The sequence below is a fragment of the Panicum hallii genome, chromosome 2 (assembly GCF_002211085.1).
Source record: "Panicum hallii strain FIL2 chromosome 2, PHallii_v3.1, whole genome shotgun sequence".
Classification (NCBI taxonomy): domain Eukaryota; kingdom Viridiplantae; phylum Streptophyta; class Magnoliopsida; order Poales; family Poaceae; genus Panicum; species Panicum hallii.
In genome coordinates this window covers 46,384,941-46,407,206 of record NC_038043.1, presented here as the reverse complement: position 1 = coordinate 46,407,206, position 22,266 = coordinate 46,384,941, and the positions used below count along the sequence as shown (strand labels likewise).

Genomic DNA, 22,266 nt, shown 5'->3' with positions numbered 1-22,266 from the left:
AAGGGTGTGGAAAGAAGATATCGGAAGCCTGAAAAAGCCCCAAGAAAAAACAAGATTGCCGAAGGAGGAATTAATTAACCGTGCAGTAAAACTTGCAGATGCTATATTAAAATTAATGGGGGTCGGAGTTCACCTTCAGACCAAAGACATCGGCGGCGGTGCGCGAGGACTCCGCCATCGGGGATTTTGGATCGGGATCTTGGAGGGCGGATTTGGGTTTGGCGGCGCAAGATCGGATATGTGTCTCAAGGACCGGGAAGGACCTTGCGGCTAGGGTTTGTGAGAAAAGGGGATCGGAGTTGATCTGAATCCCAGGTTCCTTGAAGATTTGTGTCAGGAGGAAGGCCAGCGGAAGGGTAAAGTAAATTGAAGGGCTATTTCAAATCCGGACCGATTACTCTGAAGCCAATGCGTTGCCATCGGCTCTCAAAGCAAACAAATTACGCACAAAAAGAATTGCTGGTACAAAAGTAGACTTTATTCACAGCAAGATAGCAAATACAAAAGAGGAGTTAACTGCTCCCAAAGACGGCCTAGTGAGGACACTACAGTCTACCACCAGTACATGCCGGAAGTCTTGCGGCGCTTGGGCGACGGAGCAATGCTTGAGCCACTGTCATCGGTGTCGCTGCCGCTGTCGTCGTCGTCCCCGCCATCGTTGCTGGTGAAGCTATCGTCGCCTTCGGCTCCTGTGCTGCTGTCGGAAGAATTGTCCGATAACCTGCCAAGAAGGAAGGTACCTGCCATCGGATCTTCTTCAGAGGAGAAGGAATCGGCTCTTTCCTCCGAGGAAGAAAGGTCCTCCCCCCAAGACGTGTCGTCTTCATCTTCCTCCATCTCGGCTCCGAGGAGGAGTGCGAGATCTTCACCATCAGTCAGAGACTCATCATCCTCTGATTGATAACGGAAGTCCCACTCCTCTGTGTCCCAATGCAGGGGAGCACGGACTTCATAAGCAGCGATTGGGTCGTATTCCGGGGTTGGCTCTCGAGAGGACTCGGATTCATAAGAAATGGTGGAAGAGGCAGAGGAAGAAGAAGCCATGGTGGAAGAAGAGAGACACTATAATTGATATGGCTGTAAGAAAAGATGACCGGGGAAGTTACGATGGGTAAGTTTATAAAGGTAAATAGGGAGAAAGGTGAATCGGCGTTGTGACAGTTCCCGAGGAGATTGGTATAGGGCAGTCATGTCCGTTGGAAGTCGAAAAGGCATATACGGATCGGAAGCCGAAGGGTCGAGATGGTTTTAAAAGAAATGATTTCGGAATTACCATTGCCGAAACCAGGGGGGCATGTGTTATCGCCATATTCTGGACGGGCCAAAAGTGGGCCAAGGAGCAAAACGGGCCTAGGGAAAGGTGATGGTAGGATTACAGATTGGGTCCCGTACGGGTGTCTGGGGCCAGTAAGGCTGTGTAAATTCAGGCTTAGGCAGTTAGGATTCGTGTCGTGTTTGGTTAGGGTTAGTTAAGGAGAACAAGTCTACGGACTATAAATATGTACCATGAATAAACAAGAAAGGGGATTCATTCATCAACAACTCACGGCGCATCGCCTCCCCTGTTCCAGGGTTCTTCATCGGGTAAGTGCCATGTTGCCCCCTGATCACGCTTCGCGTGATCGGGGGCGCATTGCTCTTGCTTGTTGCTTTATATGTTGCTCGTTCTGAAGCCTTGTAGATGGCGAGTAGCATTAGTTATCATAGCGCGCATAGAGTAATGTTATTCTTATATCATGATCTTGCTCTGTTCATTGTTCTTGCGTGTTTCGCGATCATTGCACCTGTTCATGGATGCAATGATCGCGTCTTGCTTTATTTTTATTGATAGATCCAACCTGTTACGGCTAGTTCCTACTTGTTAGGGATTTAGTTCAATATGTGCATGATTAGGCCTTGCAAACGAGTTGAAAGTTCCGGCAATACGTTAGTATCGGATCTTAGTCTGCGTAGAGGGTTCCTTAAAGAGTCGGCTCTTTAGCTGTTCTTAGGGTCTCTGCTTGGGTATTTGTTCTGATGTTTTGCGTATTCGTTAGGCTCAATCACGTGTAGGATGTTCCGGTTGTGTAGTGAGGGCTTAGCTGTCGTAGATTGGATTAGATTAATATTTTTAAAGCAAGTTTTTATCCCATTATTATATACATATGTTGTCTGACCCAAAGATCCGATCCGGTAATGATGCAATCGGCTCCTTATGGCCGATACCGGGGAGGAGTGATGAGCCGATCACGGCTCGGACTAATTTTTACAAGTGTCTGTGCTTACAGGAACTTCACAAATCACACCTTCCTGATCAGGTACAGGATCAGGTGGCACGCCTAGCAACTCCAAGCCAGGGTGTGCACCAGGTCGCTGGGCCGTTGACCGAGGGACCGGGGCCCACCAGCCGTCCCGGAAGCCTCCCGGCTCCTCGTGTTGCCTGTCGCTGCTCGCCGGTGGGTTTCGATCGACAACACTACTTCAGATGTTGACACATCTTCTGCTGAGCCGGCTACTACTTCCACGGATCCTCTCCCCGGCAGTGCTAGCACCAGAGCCTCGACGACAGCTACACCTCCGGTCAGCTCAGCCCCAGCAGGCACTTCAGATCAGCAGCTACCGTCAGTCTCTGAGGATCCACCGTCTGACGACGACGATGATGATGACCCGGATCGCTTCCTCGCCGTCCCTCGTCAGCCGGATCAGTAGCTCTCCTTTTTGTGCTTTGATGCCAAAGGGGGAGAGGGAGTGAGAGTCAGGGGGAGGGTAGCATTAGAGAGAGCTCGTGATCAGGACCTTGATGTTTCTTATTGTATTATATTTGGTGTTAGTTCATGGATATGTACATTTGTCATTTGAGTATGCTGAGCTTTTGAGACATATCTATGCATTTCGTTTGAACCATTGAGTTCTTTGATCCTCTCTTTTCGAGTTTGCTTGTGTTTATTCGTGCCTTATCTTTCTTGCTCTCTCGTTATTTATGTTTATGTTGTCATCAATCATCAAAAAGGGGGAGATTGTAAGCATCTAGGCCCTCAAGGTATGTTTCGGTGATTAATGACAACCATTATTGTGACTAATGAGTTTGTGCAGCTTTATAGATCATTATTGCTCATTTGGTTATATGTCAAAAGAGGCCCCTAACTTTCATTTTTCAAAAAGGCGATCTCGGTATTTAACTCAATAATATGTCAAGACTAAGGACCTTTCTAGTCCTAAGTGTCATAAGGATGAGAAGGACACTTAGGTTAGTATAGGTTTTATAGTTTTATAGTGATCGCACTATTGAGAGGGGTTTAGGCTTAGTAACATGAGCATGGACTTGGTCATTTGAAAATGGATGCACACAATGGTCACTCAGGTTTCTAGAAGCTCAAATAAGTTGTTCTCAACTTATATCTCAAGAATATTTGGATTTCATTCAAGACTCAAGTCAGAAAAGGCAAAAACAGGAAAATCCTTAACACCGGTTTAACCGACGCCTCAAGTTTTCTATACATCGGTTAAACGAGGTCAACAGGTCTGGACAAGTCAATACACCGGTTAAACCGACGATATTTAAAATTTAACGTCGGTGCAGTTGTCCAGAGACTTGGTTTTCAGTTGATCAGTGGACAACTACACTCACCGGTTAAACCGACGCTATTTGAAATTGGACGTCGGTGCAGTTGTCCAGTGACTTGGTTTTTCAGTTGATCAATGGATAACTACACTCACCGGTTAAACCGATGCAACGACGGTTAATCTGCCCAAGCTGTAACGGCTAGTTTTCAGAAGGGGTAGTTTACATTCACCGGTTAAACCGACGATGACTATTGGAGGGACGTCGGATTAACCGGCGCTACGCAGTTTTCTAGCAGCTTTTTCTCCAACGGCTCTATTTGTGTGAGCTGCCTATATATACCCCTCCAATAGGTCATTCTACCACTCTTGACACCAGGGAACACCCAAACACTCATACTATAGTCAAGAGCCACCTTGAGCTTCATCATTTTATACACTTGTTCATTCAAGAAGCAAGATTAAGGACTTGAGTAGAGAGAAGCTTGTGTGCATCCGTTCTTGGTGATCGGTTTTTGCTCAAGTGAAAGGCCTTAGCTTGTTACTCTTGGTGATTGGCATCACCTAGGCGATCTTGGTGATCGAGGTGATTCTCGCGGAGCTTGCCAAAGATTGTGGAAGCCCGGAGAAGAAAATTGTACGTGGCTTGATCTCCACCACACCGGGATGGTGAACGGAGACTCTTAGTGAGCGCCCTCGTCTTGGTGACTTGGGAGGTGACAATACTCTTTGTGAGTGTCACAACGTGGATTAGGGGTGTGTGCCAACACATCGATACCACGGGAAAAATCCGGTTGTCTCTTGTTCATTTTACTTATTCAAGCATTATCTTTCTTGCAAATATTTTCATATGCTTGATTTAGGGATCACTAGTTAGCTCTACCTTGCTAGGCTTTATCTCTTTTTTATCCTTCCTAGCTTGCGTAAGTAGTTTTGTTACCCGGATGGTAAATTGGTGCCTTTCTAGTTTTGCATAGGTTAAGGTTGCTTTATCTTGTTTTAGAAATTGAAAAAGGCCCAATTCACCCCCCCTCTTGGTCCATCGATCCTTTCACCATACCGGCAAGAGTCCTTTGAGATGTAAGACTGGGCTTAGTGAATCAGAGCGCCAGGACCCATGCTCTAGGATCGAAGGGGTCCGGACTTCCGGTTCCGCGGTTCTAGGTACTACGGTACTTATCTTAGAGAGGTAGAATGTGCAGGCTTGGGTACGGAACCAGGCTAAGCGGCTACATAACTCTGGACCTCGCTGAGGACAAGTACGCTTCTCCAAAGCCGTGGTACTTATCCTAGAGAGGTAGAGCGTGCAGGCTTAGGGTACGGAACCAGGCTAAGCGTCTACACAACTCTGAACCTCGCTGAGGACAAGTACGCTTCCCTGAAGCCGGTCCTAGAAGACCGGACCCTTCCTTCCTATGAACTAGAGGTCCTGAGCGGAGACACAATCCAGCAACTCAATTCGAGCTTCAAGCGTGGCGTAGGGATAAAGGACCACGTGGGGGTTAGGGTAAGCAGTAGGTAAGAAAAGAAGCTGAATTGCATAAACCTCAAAGGCAGGCTGAGAATAAATTTTCCTTTAATAAATTATTTCAGATAGATTGTGTGATGTACGCCAGGGGTCGGGTTTACGAGGGCGGACCTCAACCGCCCTGGACTGCACGGATGTGCTATTATATTATAAAGGAAAAGATTTATTCTCGGCTAAACCCTTAAGTATAAAACTTACGGAGGTATTCAATATCCCATGAATTGTGTAGTTGCTCGCCCTCCTCCGTAGCTTATGTGAACAGATCCGGGTCGGCACACCTTCAACACCTTGAAGGGGCCCTCCCAGCTGGGGGAGAGCCTGTGTAACCCCTTCTCGATTCAGGATTCGCCGTAGGACTAAATCCTCGATCCGGAGCTCTTCGGTCCGTGCACTCCTCACCGTTGGGGAATGCACAGAGCCGGATGCGCCGCCCTGACGACGGCGTTGCCTGGACACAGATTCCCCCGCTGAGCCTGGGGTAACCTGTGCCAGGCTGAGAAGGCGATCAACGTCGTCACGCCATTGCCTCTGCGCGTCGGGCGAGGCCACCGCGCCTGGCAGGTTGCGGAGTAGCTCCCTGGCCGCTGCTAGCGGCCCGTTTCGAGTGGGCTGCGACATGGCCCGGGAGGATTGCCCCGCAGGTCGCTGCGACGCAACAGGCGCCACAACCCTGAAAGGAGGACGGCGAGAGGCAAGCGACACGGATGATGCCAGTTCCTCCCTCATCAGGTGGTCACGGAGAGACATTGTGACCAAGGGCCTTGATCTTGCGCAAACCAAACTAACCCCTTACTTGGCGCGCCAAATATCGGAGAAAATCTCCAGCCGGGTGGCGGAATGCACCCGGCTAATCCTAATTATGGATGAGTTTGGGGGAGACCTAAGAGCGCTTGATCAAAGGGTGGAGAAACACGGGAAAGACACAAGGATTTAGAATGGTTCGGGCCGCAGGAGCGTAATACCCTACGTCCACTTGTGAGTTGTATTGCTTGAGAAAGAGACCTTGTGTACTTGCAAGCTTGTGAGCTTTTTTTTGAACCTTCGAGCTTCGGAGCTTTAACGAGCGCACTCTCCCTTTTATAGGCTAAGGGGAGTGCTTACACTGTGCGGAGCCCCGACAGGTGGGTCCGGCCAACAGAAGACTGTTCTAAGGAAGCTATGGTGATCTTCATCTCCAGCACTTCCCTGTAGTCCTCTATCAGGAAGTTGATGTGCGAGGATGTGGTCATGTGCCGCCTTACCGGCACAATACCTGCTGTCAGCGTTAGGCACAGTGGAAGTCGTGCTGTCGCTGCTGGGTCAGTACCCTCTGACAGACAAAGGTGCAGCGCTGACCCGCCACGCGGTCGCTTTCGCGCACACTGTTGCCGCGCACGCCTCGGCTCGCCTGCAGCAGGCCATCATCATCCACGCGCGGCGCCGTGATGTGACTACACGCCGTCTGTCCGTGCGCAGAGCACAGTGACGTGCCGCCTTGGAAACAGGCAGACTTACCGTGGTGTCAGCATACGTGTCCAGCGTGTCAGTGGACAACCCACGCCTTGACCCGGGCACTTGCACCCATCTACCCGCATTTAGTGCGGTGGTTGGGCTGGCGTCCCGCGGAAAGCTGGCTGCCACCGGGCACGTGGCAGAGCTGGCTTAGCAGCCGCTTCCTCAGAGGCACGTGGCGGCACAGGACCTCTTCCCCGGAGGTCCGGACCCACGAGGCCGACCCAGGTGCACAGGTCCCCTAGGAGTCCGGCTTCCACACGTGGCGGCACCGGACCACCCCGCGGTGGTTCGGACCCGTGATGGCCGTTCCTAAGCACCTTGTACTCGTGGAATACGTGGAGGCACCGGACCTGCAGGTACACACGGAGATCCGGAGACCATGGCCCCATATATGAGGCCCAAGCCGTACCCTTCGTCACCCAAAGGTTTAAGACGAGGGCAGGCAGCAGACGACGACGGCAAGAGTCGCGCTGAGAAAGATGGCCGCCGGATGCACGGAGGGCGCCGCCGGGAGCGGGGAGACGGTCTGTGTGACGGGCGCCGGCGGGTACATCGCCTCGTGGCTCGTCAAGCTCCTCCTCGCCCGCGGCTACGCCGTCCACGGCACCGTCCGCGACCTGGGTGCGTAACTCCGACCACTAATCATTCGTCGCTTGTGTGTGTGGGCACTAGCTTAGCAGATCAGTATAAAGAAGAAACGAACTGGTTGGAGAGTCCCCTCGCGCTCGTCTCCCAGGCGACACAGCTACCACCCGAGCGCCACTGTCCTTGCCTCCCTCGCCGCCGGCACCAAACGGTGCTTGCCGCGGTCCCTGCCTCCCTTCTCTCCCTCCCCTGGTGCCTTCGTCTTGCTTCTGTTGCTTGCTCCCCCCTTCATGCCCATGCCCGATTTGAGCTCCGTGTGGCCGTCCAGCGCTAGCTGCGAGCTTTCCCCGGCCAGATCCGGCCCTGTGTGGGCCTGATCTACACTTCCTGGGCTCCCTCGCGCAGATTCATGGCCGGCGGCGGTTGGACAGCCGATCTGCACTCCGGCGTCCTTCCCATGCCCGATCTGTGCGCGGGCCCCACCCGTGGCCTGTGGCCAACCCGGCGACGACCAGCCGGAGGTGCGGCTGGTCTGCAGCGCCCATTCCCGTCAGTGGTGCTGTGGCGGGCGCATCCACGAGCAAGTGTCGCCATGTCCATGGTCTTCGCTCGTCCAAAGCTGCAGTGCCTGTCCACGGGCGCCGGCGGCTGCACTCGTCCACTTGAGGGTCCACTTGAGGCACGGCGCTGTACGGGCTACTGTGGTGCCGTGGGGCCGATGCTCTGTGGTGAAGATGTTGCTGCCGGTATGTGGTGTTGGAAGTCGCCGGTGAAAGCAATCTCTGGTTTCCAACCAGTGACAACGGCAACGCTTGCGAGCGTCGTTCACCTCCATGGAGGCGTTGTCTTTGCGACCCCCACACCATACACATGGTAGCCCATGAGGATCTTGATTGTGGCAGCAGTTCTCGTGCTGCTAAAGCTCCATGCCCGGTGCATGGGGGTGTCTCTCCTTCGCAGGGTCTACAGTCCTTGATCTTCCATGAGTACTGGGATTCTGGGAAGCCTCCTGCTTCTCTTTTGTTTCGTACGAACACTTCTTTGACTTGGCTGATACTGGTTGTTGGCCATTCCCATGGTTTGATGAGTGTTCTCCATGTGACGCCTCTGCTCCGATGGCGCTCTTCGCGTTGGTGGTGTCATCAAATCTTATGCCAGATGGTGTTTCTACTTCTTTGACCATTCCCCTACAAGGCTTCCTCCCCTTTATGGCGTTAGATGGATATGCTTGAAAGGTGTTACCATCAGCTTCAAAGGGAATCTTTGGTTTGCATGCCTCGTGCCACCTTTAGTCCCCACTCCGCTGATCTGACCCTCAGATGGAGGGTGACACTGGAGCGGCACAGCTACGACCGGTGGTGTGGATGCGCAATTGCCGAAAGCGTAATAGGCAAGTATGTTGTTCGGTGGCGGCTCTCATCAATGATCAGTGATCGTCTTTCTAGCTTGTATCATGACTGTCTTTTGAATCGTACGCTTGTTTTTCCATCCCTATTCTAAGTGTTGTGTTGTGTTGGGTTATTGTAAAATTGCTGAACCATATGTTTTTTGAGCTTGCAAGAAGCTCCATGATGAATGACAAGGTGGGATGCTCTCCCCCCGTTCTCCTCAAAAGTATAAAGGAAAAACTACACGGACACAGTTGCTTGAGAGGTTATGGTCTTAATTATTCTGTGTGACTCTGTATTCGTGTTTCAGCTGAGAGGAAGACCGCCCATTTGAAGCAGCTAGAGAACGCATCCGAAAACCTCAAACTTTTCAAGGCCGATCTCCTGGACTATGACTCCATGGCAGCTGCCATCACGGGGTGCCAGGGAGTTTTCCACGTTGCCACTCCAGTTCCTTCGGGGAAGATAATTGATCCAGAGGTAATAACCTTTGCTGTGGGATATTAGGTTCGTAAATTTTTAGTTATTATTAGGTGGAGCATCTCATTATTCCATACTCCTCCAAGATTTTACGCGACTGAAAATCTAGGGTTCAATCAGTCAGTCCATGCCAGCAACGAGGTTATTAGGATCGATTTTTCCAGGAGGAACTGTTATCGAGCATAGAGTTGCAAACCAAAGCGCTCATTGTCCGAGAACGATGTCCATTCGAACTTGCCAAGGCTTTCTGCTTCTTCTTTTTTCGTATTTTGTTCTCCACATGCATTACGCCGTGCGCAACTTTTCAGCGAGAAATGTTGGGCCCTGCGGTTAATGGCACCACAAACGTACTCAAGGCCGCCTCAGCTGCGAGTGTGCGGCGTGTGGTCGTCGTTTCTTCCATGGTGGCTGTTGAGATCGACCCGAAAGATTGGCCCAAAGACAAGATCAAAGATGAAGGTTGCTGGTCAGACCCAGAAGCCTGCAGGAATAACCAGGTAACTAGTACTGTAAACATAGCAGCAGCAATGGAAACAAGGAAATCCTAAACGACTTGAGACATGATTTTAAGTGCTAACTTCAGTCAATATCTAGCGGATTTGAATTCGTCACTTCGCCCTGGGGCGACTGCAGGATTGGTACTCAGTTGCCAAGATCACTTCGGAACAGGCTGCACTTGAGTATGGGAAGCAAACAGGGCTGGATATTGTAACTGTCAACCCAGCCCTGGTATTTGGTCCTCTTCTGCAGCCAACGCTTAACACAAGCTGCCAGTTCCTCGTCTACTTCCTGAAAGGTTTCATGCACTCATCACGCATGAGCTAAATATGCGCTGGATTCCCTTTTTTTTTATTTGACTAATGGTTTTCAGTTGATCATCTTATGTTCACATGTTAATTACTGTTCTTGGAGTGGTGAATACAGCTTCACCACATCTTTTATCTTCATGCTGCAGGGGGTCCTGATCAAATGAGGAACAAACTTTGGCACATCGTTGACGTTCGGGACACCGCCGATGCTCTTTTGCTGGTCTATGAGGCACCTGAAAACTCTGGTAGGCACATCTGCGCACCTCATTTCATCAGCACCCGTGACCTTCTGGACTTACTGAAGAGCATGTACACTGAGTACCCTTTCATGAGCAAGTAAGCCTTCTCTTGGCTGACTCTCTTGTTTTTTTTCGTTCTTTTATATAATGAATATAATGATAAATGGAACCTAGCAAAGTCTTAACTTTGACATGATCTGAAATCGCAGGGAGAGCATCTGTGACATGGATCACCCAGCTCCAATGACGTCTGACAAGCTGAAGAAACTGGGGTGGAAGGTCAGGCCGTTGAAGGAAACTATCGCGGATACCGTTGAGTTCTGCCAGAACGCTGGGTTTCTTGAGGATGTGGAGGGGAATCCCTGCCGTTTTCCTGATATTTACAACAGAATCTAACTTAAGAAGGAACCTAGGACCGGAGGAAGCACACGTGCGGCAACTGTTTCGCTTCAGCTGCTTGATGCTTCTTGTTGAGCAGCAGGAATAGTTTTTCCAATATGGTTTCATGCATTCTGATTTCAACTATGAGAACCACATCAATGCTGATACATTTCATTTTTAAGCAAAAAAAACTTAGAACCCTTATTTTTATTTTCCAAATTCTCTGAATATGAGCATTTATGCCCTTAAACTTTTCAAGTAGTTCACTATAAAGTTCACTCCATGTCCAATCACGAACCTAGATTTTTCACTTGGAAGTCGGAACGCACCACTCAAAATGTTGAAGAATCAGATGCTCTCATGATAGTTCATAGGCCTAGATGAGGATCCGAGAAAGGGTTAAGGATCTCTAGTGCACTTTACCCTGCCGTTTCCCTCTTCTGCTTGCAACAGAATTTAGCCTCACAGAGGGAGCAGAAGGATCAACACACATTCTGCCACGGATGCTTTGATGCCTGCATGCAGAAGGACCAACACACATTCTGCCACGGAGCAGAAGGATCAACACACAAGATAGAGCTTCTTGGCATCAAAACAACAGTAAGCTGCCATTTTGCCGGAGATTCTACGAAACAAAGTTTTCTGGAGTCGTGTTCCAACTCAAAAAGGCGACGGCTAGAAAGGCCGAATATTTTCAGGGCGGCAAAAATAATAAAAAGTCAGAAACTGATCAAATTTATCACGTCGGTGTAGGCCTCTAGAGCTGCAGGGCACAATATGCTGGCCCCAGTTTAAAGGAGAAAGCTTTGACAAGTTTTTTTTTACCCCAATTTCACACTAATGTTTGCAAAACTTTCTTAATCCCGTGATTAAGGACGTCTAAATCATGGTTTTATTTTCTATGTGGATGTTTCTGCAACAGGAATATACAAGTTGAGTAGTATTGTGCTAGAAAGAGATCGCGATAGTTACCATTTTTTCCTGAAGTCTGGGAATCCTTTGCCCACGATCGGGACACGATTGAAAAGTCATCGGAGCCCCAGCACGACGGGCGGGGGTGGATTGATGCCGTCTAGAAGCTTCCGCCCACGCCCTCGTGGCCCACCGTCAGCCTCAGCCTTGGCCCGCTGGGAATCACGGAAATGCCCCTGGCCGCCATTTCTTTCCCCTCTCGCAAGCCAGTGCCGCGGACCGGGAGGGGTTTAAGAGGCGCGCACGCTTGACGCCGCCGCCGCCCACTAGGGTTTTTCGGACCTCGCATCCTCCTCCTCCCCCTCACGCCGCCGCCGCAGCCGGGAGCCGCGCCCAAGCTCGAGCGCCAGCCATGGCCTTCGGAGCTCTCGTCGCGTCGAGGCTGGCCAGGTCCGGCCGCACCCTCGCCTCCGCCGTTGCCCAGGTCCGCGCCTCCTCTGTTCCTCTGCGTCTGCCCTTTGCTTGCGGTAGTTGTCAGTTCCCATCTTTCTGAGATTCTCGCGATTTTTTGTGTGTTGTGCGTTCGTCTGATGGTGTTTGGATTGATCCGATGTGCTGATCTGTTCTGCTTGCGTTGCGTGCGATCTGATTAGGCTCCCGCGGCCCAGCGGACGGCGACTCCTCTGCTCTCCAGGCTCGGGGCTGTAGCTCGTGCTCTCAGGTAATTAGGAACTGGAGATGTCATATCATCAGCCGTTCTGCATCCATGACATTTTGGTTCTTCACTTTTCGGTGTCTGAGCGAGTGTTATGTGTGCAGCACAAAGCCGGCGGCGGCAGATGTCATCGGCATCGATCTGGGCACAACGAATTCCTGCGTCTCCGTCATGGAGGGAAAGGTATGTTTTTTCCCCTGCTCACTCAGAAACTTGCGATGCCCTGTTCCTTTTAAGTAAGATGCTGTACCTATCTGTAACAAATGTCATGGCTTGAATGGCTGCTACTAGTTTAAGTCAGTTGCTGTATCCATCTGTAATTAGTATCATGGCTTGAACGTGCTGGAATAGGAGTACATGTCCAATTAGTAGTTAGTTGTGATACTGGTTGTCAGGAAGTGATGGATGAATTTGCTTGTGCAGACACCAAGGGTGATTGAAAATGCAGAAGGCGCGAGGACAACGCCATCCATTGTCTCCAAGAATCAGAATGGGGACCTGCTAATCGGTATCACTGCAAGCCGGCAGGCGGTGACCAATGCCCAGAACACAATCCGTGGGTCGAAGCGTCTGATAGGTAGGACCTTTGATGACCCGCAGACCCAGAAGGAGATGAAGATGGTGCCTTACAAGATTGTCAGGGCACCGAATGGTGATGCCTGGGTGGAGATGGGTGGCCAGAAGTACTCCCCTAGCCAGATTGGTGCATTTGTTCTCACCAAGATGAAGGAAACTGCAGAGGCTTACCTTGGCAAGACAGTCTCCAAGGCTGTCATTACTGTCCCAGCTTATTTCAATGATGCTCAGCGCCAGGCTACCAAGGATGCTGGTAGGATTGCTGGGCTGGAGGTGATGAGGATTATCAACGAGCCCACTGCTGCAGCTCTATCATATGGAATGAACAACAAGGAGGGCCTTATTGCTGTATTTGACCTGGGTGGTGGCACATTTGATGTGTCAATCCTTGAGATATCAAATGGAGTTTTCGAGGTACTTTCTTTTAACATCTTGTCCAGATTCTATATGCAGATGTTGAAATAGGTGTTCTGATTCTTAGTTTTAACACCCTGTTCAGGTCAAGGCAACCAATGGTGATACTTTCCTTGGTGGTGAGGATTTTGATGGTGCACTGCTCGAGTATCTTGTTGCCGAGTTCAAGAAGTCTGACAACATTGATCTGAGCAAGGACAAGTTAGCGCTGCAGAGGCTCAGGGAAGCTGCTGAGAAGGCCAAGGTCGAGCTTTCCTCCACTATGCAGACTGAAATCAACCTCCCCTTTATCACTGCTGATGCCTCTGGTGCAAAGCACTTCAACATTACCTTGACCAGATCAAAGTTTGAGTCTCTTGTGAGCAATCTCATCGAGAGGACTCGGATCCCTTGTGTGAACTGCCTCAAGGATGCTGGCATCTCTACGCAGGAGATTGATGAGGTTCTACTCGTTGGTGGTATGACAAGGGTGCCAAAGGTCCAGGAGGTTGTTTCTCAGATATTCAACAAGCCACCAAGCAAGGGTGTCAACCCAGATGAGGCTGTCGCCATGGGTGCTGCTATTCAGGGCGGCATCTTGAGGGGCGATGTGAAGGAGCTTCTGTTGCTGGATGTCACACCCCTCTCGCTTGGCATTGAGACTCTTGGTGGCATCTTCACCAGGCTGATTAACCGGAACACCACAATTCCAACCAAGAAGAGCCAGGTCTTCTCCACCGCTGCAGATAACCAGACACAGGTTGGAATCAAGGTGCTTCAGGGTGAGAGGGAGATGGCTACAGATAACAAACTTCTTGGCGAATTCCAGCTTGAAGGCATTCCACCAGCTCCAAGAGGCATGCCCCAGATTGAGGTCACCTTCGACATTGATGCCAATGGCATCGTGAAGGTGTCTGCGAAGGACAAATCCACTGGCAAAGAACAAGAAATCACCATCAAGTCTTCTGGCGGTTTGTCGGAGGGTGATATTGAGAAGATGGTGAGGGAGGCTGAGCTGCATGCTCAAAAGGATCAGGAAAAGAAGGCCCTGATTGATCTCAAGAACTCTGCAGACACCACAATCTACAGCATCGAGAAGAGCGTCAGTGAGTACAAGGACAAGGTCCCTGTTGAAGTCACCAAGGAGATCGAGTCTGCCGTCTCTGATCTGAGGGCAGCTATGGCCGAGGATGATCTGGACAAGATCAAGCAGAAACTGGAAGCTGCAAACAAGGCAGTATCGAAGATTGGAGAGCACATGCAGCAAGGTGGTGGTGGCAGCGCAGGCAGCGGCGGCGGCAGTAGCGGTGGAGACCAGACTCCTGAAGCTGAGTACCAGGACTCCAAGGAAGCCAAGATGTAGACTGAACCTGCATCAAATCTCCACTTTTGCACACACCCACTTAGGAAGTTGATATCTTCACCTGCCTCTGGTCACTTAGTTTTCTGTGAGGGCTACAAGAATTGTAACATTTCTTTTGGCAAATTTTGGGCTGCTGGATAAATTGTGAGGGGGACAAACTCATCTCTCGCTAGATTTAATGATCCGAACGAGAATTGTAACATTTTTTTTTCGCAAATTTTGGGCTGCTACACATAAATTTGGGGGGGGGGGGGGGGGGGCGGACAAGCTCATCTGTACTAGATTTAATGATCCTTGCTGATTGCTGGTTTTGTGTCACAGATACATTGAAAATTTCAAAAAGAAGTTGAAACCTGTAGTTTCAATGCACTATTTACTTTTGTTCTCCAAATAAAGTTGTTTGGTCTCTCTTCAGTAGAAGTAACTGGTCGTCGATGTTTCTGTATTACTATTCTCCTAAAACAGATGTGTGGTCAGTTATGCAAAAAGAAGATGCAAGTGTTTTCAGCCATTGTACATGTGGTGTAGGTCTGATACAACCCATCTGGCCATCCATGTCAAATACTTGCTTCCACAAGCTGCAATCAATATCGTGGTACGATACAAAGTGTTTTATCTTTCTGATATTGAATTGATCTTAAATAGCTATCTGTTTTTTTCTTTACTGCGATTGATTGGTAACTTATTTATAACTTAGGCATATTGGTCCAGTTAGTGCCCTTCCCGTGTCTGAACTTCTACCTTCTCACATATAACTCAAAATATGTTGGATGAAATGGGCAGCCATTATGAAAATTCTTTTACTGAAGGACAATCTAGAAAGTAAAAATACTTAGTTATAGGTGATGCTCTTCCCAACAAATCAGCTCCCATCTTTTAAATAAATACTTATTTATTGTTGGTGTTCTGATCCGTCAATAAATGAATGACTTCCTGTTGCTCAATCGCATAATCAGACTCGAGCAATTTGTTCCCTTTTTCAGAGACAAATGCCCCAGCCCACAGCCTGTGCAGCTGGTGCTATAATTGACCACATATGTTCCTTTAGTCTAGTCATTCAAATTATCCTGAATTACAAGGGCATTATTTCACTCTTTTCAATTAGGTCTGTATTATTGCAATATTAATAGAAATTGCTGTCTGATCCTACCTTGTTCAGAATAAACTCATTTGTGTGACAACTGCTAACCCGCTGTTGCATCTTTGTCTGCATTTACATATTCAGGTAAGTGAATGAGCAGTGATATTGAGACCTTCAAGGTTATTAAGAGAGCTTGGAAGCTCATATCTGTGGTGCTATGAAAGGAGAAGAATGCCCGTGGCTCAAACTACTTTACAGCGTCAGGCTTAAGAATTTCCTGTTTCGGGTTTATATCTGCTTTCCTGTAATTTTTGCTACTGATAATTTCTGCACATGAGTAGGGCACATCAGATTGTAGAATTCCATTGATCTCAGAATCCTAGAGTCGATAGTACAGCTAGAGCAGGGCTGTACTGTGTGTGTCTAATGCTTGCCAGTATACCATGATGTGTTTACATCAACCTTAACTTTTTGTTCTAAGAAAGGAATTGTTTCCAGATGTTCCATTGAGGTTATTTCTTTCTATAGTTAGCTATTGCACAAGAGATGGCTCTGGTGAGATGATTTGAAATAGTTATTACAGTGGTGCAACTACCAATTTGTAAATGATTTCTCAGCTAGAGAGGCCCCACTGCTTATACATATATTTTCCAATGTATCTCTTGGTAATTTGTACAAGGTAGGTGGCTGATGGCAAATATCATCAACTACAACCTCTTACCGCCCATTTGGAACTTTGGAATTGAATTCCATTTTAATAATCATAATTTAGATATAAATCTATTAACCTAATATGATTATATACGGAATATATCTGTATACTATTGTTGGCCATACGAGGGAGATACTTATGTGCTATATTTCTACTACAGAGGAGTGAGCCAAATAGCATGCTATAAATTACGGAATAGAAACATAGCTTGGTGATGTATAGAATCAATTTCCATCTTCCATCCTATGAATTTAGGATAGGCTTATATCTAAACTTTGGAAAGTGGTTGGAAAGGGGTGGGATGTTAAATTATAAGCCAAATAGTTTAGTTTATAAAGTAGATTTCAATTCCTTCAAAATGAGAGGATCCAAACGGCTCGTTAGGCAATCCTTCCACATTCGAACCTCTTTGGAAATCTTGAGTAGATGCTCAATCATGCGACCCACTGGAAAGACCAAATAATGGTAACCTGAACACAGGAATGCCTCAGTTCCTAGAAGATTCTCAATGCCTGACGGCAAGGCAAGGTCAAGCAGTAGAATGCCTCAAGGTAGGTTAATGCAAAAGTAGAATGACACATAGATCCTCTGCAGATCGTTGCACAGTCAAAAAAAATGTACAGATATTTGCTATGTGGAGTGTTGCAACTAACGCCCTGATTCCAAGCCCATGGCAGCTTTCTTTGTGATGCTGAAATTTCCTGTAGTACCAGCCGAGTTCACCATGGACGGCTCCCCGAGCAACCTGTCCAGCTCTTCAGGATCCTCATGTGCCCATGGATGTTGCATGACCTTTCTCAGCCTATCAAGCTTATCCGCAACTTCCTTCATTGACGGCCTATTCACACCACTCATCTCCAAGCACTGCCTCGCTAACTCTGCAATCTCCTCAAGGTACTCCATGTTCTCATTGTTCTTGATCTGATCATCTAGGATATCCTCAAGCTTGTTTTCCTTCATTGCATACAAAAACCTCATTGACAGACTCCTGTCGTGCTCAGGTCCTTCGAGGTTGAATGCCTTCCTGCGTGTGAGCAACTCTAGGAGGACTACTCCAAAGCTGTACACATCGCTCTTGTCTGTTAATTCGTATGTCTGCATGTACTCCGGGTCGAGGTACCCACAAGTCCCTTGGACAACCGTGACAAACTGTGACTTGTCATTTGGTGCTAGGATGGACGCGCCAAAGTCGGAGACTTTTGCTGCGTAGTCACCGTCCAGAAGGATGTTCGTAGACTTGACATCACCGTGGAGGATCGGCGGCGATGCGCAGGAGTGGAGGTAGGCCAATGCCTCAGCAGACTCGCAAGCAATCCTCAAGCGAGTGTTCAGGGAGATGTGCCGACCGTGGTCTCGATGGATGAGGTCGAACAGCGTGCCGTTCGGGATGAACTCGTACACCAGCATGGGGACCTCGACTTCAAGGCAGCAGCCGAGGAGCTTCACGATGTTCTTGTGGTTGATCTGGGATAGGATCAGCATCTCCCTGCCGAACTCCTTCTTCTGCTGCTCGTCGATCGTCGTGCACCTCTTCACCGCTACCTCGACGTCGCTCTTCAAAACTCCCTTGTAGACGGTTCCGTGGCCCCCGTGGCCGAGGACTCGCTGCTCATCGAACCCGTTCGTGGCCTGCTGCAGCTCTTCCTCGGAGAAGATGTTGAACGCGACGCCTTGCTTCGATTTCATCTCCTCGAACAGAAGCAGGCCGCCATGCTGCCGGAAGTACCGCTGCTTGACGCGGTGTAGCTTTCGCCTCTCTCTGACCAAGTATGCGCAGGTGATGCCGATCACAAGAGCCACGAGTCCAACACTTGCACCTGGTTGATGATTCAAAGTTTGAAATGATGAACATTTTAACTCCCCAGCACTAAAATGTTTAACAAAAGAACAGAGCATCCTCGGCAACCTACCAACGACCGCCGCCATCCAAGATGACCTTTGATTTTTCACGCAAACGCCATCGACCATGTTTCTTCCTCGCGGGCACGAGCATGTGAAACTCCCCATTTTATTTTGGCATATTCCAGAGCAGGGGTAAGTAACATTGTCCAAGCACTCGTTGACATCTGAAACCGCACAAAAAAATGGGTCGACAAAAATTATCGCAATGACTTACAACTTTACAAGACATGGACGAACACCAATGGGCCCTGGACAAGAAGAGAGGAACCTGCGCATCCGTCTGCGATGTATGGGTTGCCTCTGAATCCTTCAGAGCACCTGCAGCGGTAGCCGGCGTCGCCGTCGACGCAGTCGCTGTGGTCGCTGACGCATGCGTAGGGCCTAGTCTTGTTGATCCTGGCCTGTTCGCATGTTTGCCGTGTGATCCCCCACTCCATCACAACCGGGGTCCTTGCGTCGTCGGCGTCGTAGAACGCCCTTGTGGTGAGGTAGGTGGTGCTGAACTTGAAGGCTGCCCTCTCCATCACGGTGACGTAGTTGCAAGGGGTCTCCCTCCATATCCGGGTGGTGTTGTAGAACGAGTTGAAGAAGCCCTGGTAGTACTGCACGCCTTTGGGGAGATCCGCCTGGCAGCACCCGGCATCGCCGGAGCACGAGCCGTTCTTGGGTGCTGCGTCGCATATCGACATGCAGCCGATTATGTACTGCAAGTGGCGCGCAGCATCATAGGTATATATTAATATATATGTATATATATATATGTGTATCTATATACTAGAGTGCGTTGCTACGAGAAGCTATTTAAATATATTATTAGCATCTAAAAATGTATGTATTATCCACCATATATATTATATAATAATATAGTACGTATAGGTTGAGGACTTCAATTTTTTTCTATTTTACTCGTCAAACATTAATTCTAAACGGTTTCTGACCTTAACTTTAACTTAGAGTACAGTCACCCAAATTCCGATTAGGACTCGATTGACGGGTCAGGAAATCATTTCTTGCTTTGGTAATAAGTAGAGAAGATATAAGAGATAGAGATAGAGATAAAGATAGAGATAGAGATAGAGTACAAAGGCATAGCTTCGCCTATACCACAAAGTGGGGCTACCATTCATTTCTGGGAGGATCTATGGGGAGATTGTGTGCTGAGATGGGCCTACCCTGAACTTTATTCTTTTGTGAAATGTAAGGAAATCACTCTACAAGATGCAGCAGATATTGATGATTTAGATAACTTATTACATCTTCCTATTTCAGCAAAAGCATCATTGCAGTTGGAAGCTCTTTTGGACACTATAGACACTTGTAACATACATCAGGCGAATGATATTTGGATGTATATTTTTTTTGTTTTTTTTTGGGGGGGGGGGGGGGGGGGGGAAGCATTTACCGTTCACAGCAAGCATATCAGATAATAAAAGGTACATGGAGATATACCCATCTTTTAAATGGTTATGGAAGTCTTGTTGTCATCTTAAACACAAAATATTCTTTTGGTTGATTCTGAAAGATAGAATTAATGTTCGGGGAATGTTATAGCGAAGAACAATGCATTTAGATGACTACAGTTCTGTTTTCTGTTCCTGTCAAGAGGATGAGATAGTGGAACATCTAGTCCTAACCTGCCCTTTTGCTCAACTCTGCTGGAATGCAATTGGGGGCGTTCGATGCTCTGCAATCGCTTCGACAGCAAATTTCACAGCTATTTTTCATGGAGATAATTATTTTATTATCTTGGAGTATCTGGACATCAAGAAACAACCTTATTTTTAAGAATGAAGCTTTCTCGGTTGATGGAGCAAAAGATTTTTTCAAAAAGGAGTTTGGCATGGTTATCGATTGGGCCAAAACCAAAGTACTTTACAGTTAAATAGTTCAATGGCTAGAATCTTGCTTATAACTTTTTTCTTTTTCTTTTCCTGTAAACTCATGCTTTTTTTTATTATATATAACCAGTAGGGGCGTGCACCCCTTCTGTTACCTTAAAAAAAAAGATAGAGATAGAGATATAAAGAGAGAAGGGCAGAACGTCAAGCTAGAGTTGCTTACAGAGTTGCTCCGCATGTAAGCCATGCTTCTGCACCCGAGGACGATGACTTTGTTGTCGTCTGCCGATAGCACGAAGGGGGAGCTGGTGAAGTTGATCCACGCGTTGCCGTAGACCGTCTTGTTCGTGGTCTCGTTGTAGCACTGCCGAGAGATCCAGGTCTTGAACCAGGCCTTGCCGTCTTGCACGGAGATCCTGGTCACCTCGACGTTTTTGTAAAGAAGCCTGACGCTGCCGCCGCCGCCCACGGTGGTAGTTTTGTTGCAGTTGAGCCGAAAGCCGGCGTGGATCGCGCACCGTGTGTCCAAGCCGAAGGGATACGGGACCTCGATGTCGCCGCACCTCGTTGCGCAGCCTGGGCTCCGCGCCGCGGGGACGTCCGCCGCTGCGCCGGCGGTGGCGGCGAGCGCCCACACTGCCGGAAGGCAGAGGAGAACAAGCCGGGAGAACTCCATGGTTACGTTGGGCGCTGTCTCAGCTTGGTGCCGGGAGAACACGGCACTGCTCAGCTTTCTCAGCTGTTCCTCGACTGGTAGGTGCCTGCGTAGGTATCCGGTTGGTTGGCAGTGATCGGCAGTAGGGTGGCAGTTAGCTATTGACAAGTTGTGAACAACATATGCCGAGGATGGCCTGACCCGTTCTTTGTTCCAACTTCCAAGAAGGTACCTCTCCTGGGTGTGCATTGACCCTGCCCACTTCTGGTCGTAGTTCCAGCCTCCTCCAATTTTGCAGTTCCTCTCACGAATACTGACGTCTCCTGCACTCCACGGCACGGCACGGCACAATCAGATATTTTCGTTACAAAAACAACGAGGCATGTCTCGTGCACAGCTGATGGTCAAATGGTACCGCTTCAAGTCTCTCGTAAGAGAAGTATTTATCTTATATATAGAAGCAATATCCACTGTCAAGTTGTACCAAAAAGGGAAAAAAAACTATGACAAGGCAGTATCATTACACTTTGATCATATATTAACGCGTGATCGTTCGTTGTCTATTATGTTGTATGGCTTTGGAAAACTTCTTGTCAAAAGAAACATGGAGAATTGTTCAGTCTCCTTTCGAAAGGTAGGCTTAGTACAAAGAGGACTGTTGAAGCGAAAGAACTTTCATCTCGAATCATACACCTGTAACTTCTGTATCTGCCAGGGAGAGGAGACTTTGACCCACTTGCTCCTCAGGTATAACTTCACCAAAGCTTGTTGGACCTCAATTTACCTCCCAATGTCACCCCCATTGGACCTTGATCCTTTGCTTTCATAGAAATTGTCGTTCTGGTGCCATGGGCAATTTGGACGACAAGGAATAGTTGGATCTTCAATGACATGGACCCCCATCATTCATTGTTGTAGATCATGATTTGTTAGAGAATTCGTCTTGGTTATCCATAAGGCGAAAGTTAGTTTTTAGAGTAAGGAAACGTTTTCGGCTTCGAACATTCACAAGTTGACGTCTACAGCCACACAGACAAGAACGCAGTACCCAGATTGCTAGCACACGCTACCCAAAGACACAATTATTTGGTTCAAACCAACAAAACAAGAACTAGATTACTGAGCCTTAATTCTACTCCTGAAATTCCATCCAGACCTGCTGAAGAATTCCATGACCACACCCTCCATGCGATGCAACTTTCCTTCAAGTAGTTCCTAAGATTACATGCTGACTTGTACTCTTAACTTTTACTTCTCTTCTCCCTAGATAAGTTGTAATTGATCTTCGAACCCGGATGGTTTGCATGAGTTCTCTGCTCCTACGAGTGCTAGAGCCGGGATTATAGCTAGGAGCTCGGCCCTTTCCCTTCTTCCTCCTCCAGTTCTCCTCTTTTCCTCTCTTCCTCTACCGTCTACCGCAGCCCACGTGTTGGCTCTACCCCTATCCCCAACACCCATGAGAATTTCACTTGTCCGCATTTCTGGAAGGGTGTTGCATCAGCCTGTTCCCTAATGACAAGTTTTTTTAATTATGTATTGTATGTGAAACAAAACTTCGAGATTTAATGATGATACCATTCCACGGCCATAGGGCCTTATGGCATTCAAACAAGTGAAAAACACGGAACTACTCTTTCTACACAATTCTTTTTGAAAGGGCAGCAGCCCAGCCAAG

At 48.3% G+C, this 22,266-nt stretch overlaps 3 protein-coding genes across 3 annotated transcripts; 2 read left to right on the top strand and 1 right to left on the bottom strand.

Moving 5' to 3' along the window:
* The first annotated feature begins 6,999 nt into the window (after positions 1-6,999).
* LOC112879975 (cinnamoyl-CoA reductase 1-like) lies at positions 7,000-10,672 on the top strand. The gene is made up of 6 exons (XM_025944417.1): positions 7,000-7,183; positions 8,846-9,015; positions 9,324-9,512; positions 9,649-9,811; positions 9,971-10,160; positions 10,273-10,672. The coding sequence occupies exons 1-6, from the start codon at positions 7,042-7,044 to the stop codon at positions 10,457-10,459; spliced, it is 1,041 nt and encodes a 346-aa protein (XP_025800202.1). The 5' UTR covers positions 7,000-7,041; the 3' UTR covers positions 10,460-10,672.
* An 853-nt stretch (positions 10,673-11,525) lies between these two features.
* LOC112879974 (heat shock 70 kDa protein, mitochondrial-like) lies at positions 11,526-14,620 on the top strand. The gene is made up of 5 exons (XM_025944416.1): positions 11,526-11,840; positions 12,010-12,077; positions 12,176-12,254; positions 12,495-13,061; positions 13,147-14,620. Exons 1-5 carry the CDS (start codon positions 11,769-11,771, stop codon positions 14,401-14,403), a joined length of 2,043 nt encoding a protein of 680 aa, XP_025800201.1. The 5' UTR covers positions 11,526-11,768; the 3' UTR covers positions 14,404-14,620.
* A 2,059-nt stretch (positions 14,621-16,679) lies between these two features.
* On the bottom strand, positions 16,680-20,994 carry LOC112879971 (wall-associated receptor kinase 2-like). Its single transcript, XM_025944415.1, has 4 exons — positions 20,160-20,994; positions 18,367-18,802; positions 18,107-18,262; positions 16,680-18,013 (listed from the first exon to the last, which is right to left on the bottom strand). Exons 1-4 carry the CDS (start codon positions 20,838-20,840, stop codon positions 16,845-16,847), a joined length of 2,442 nt encoding a protein of 813 aa, XP_025800200.1. The 5' UTR covers positions 20,841-20,994; the 3' UTR covers positions 16,680-16,844.
* Between the last annotated feature and the right edge of the window lie 1,272 nt (positions 20,995-22,266).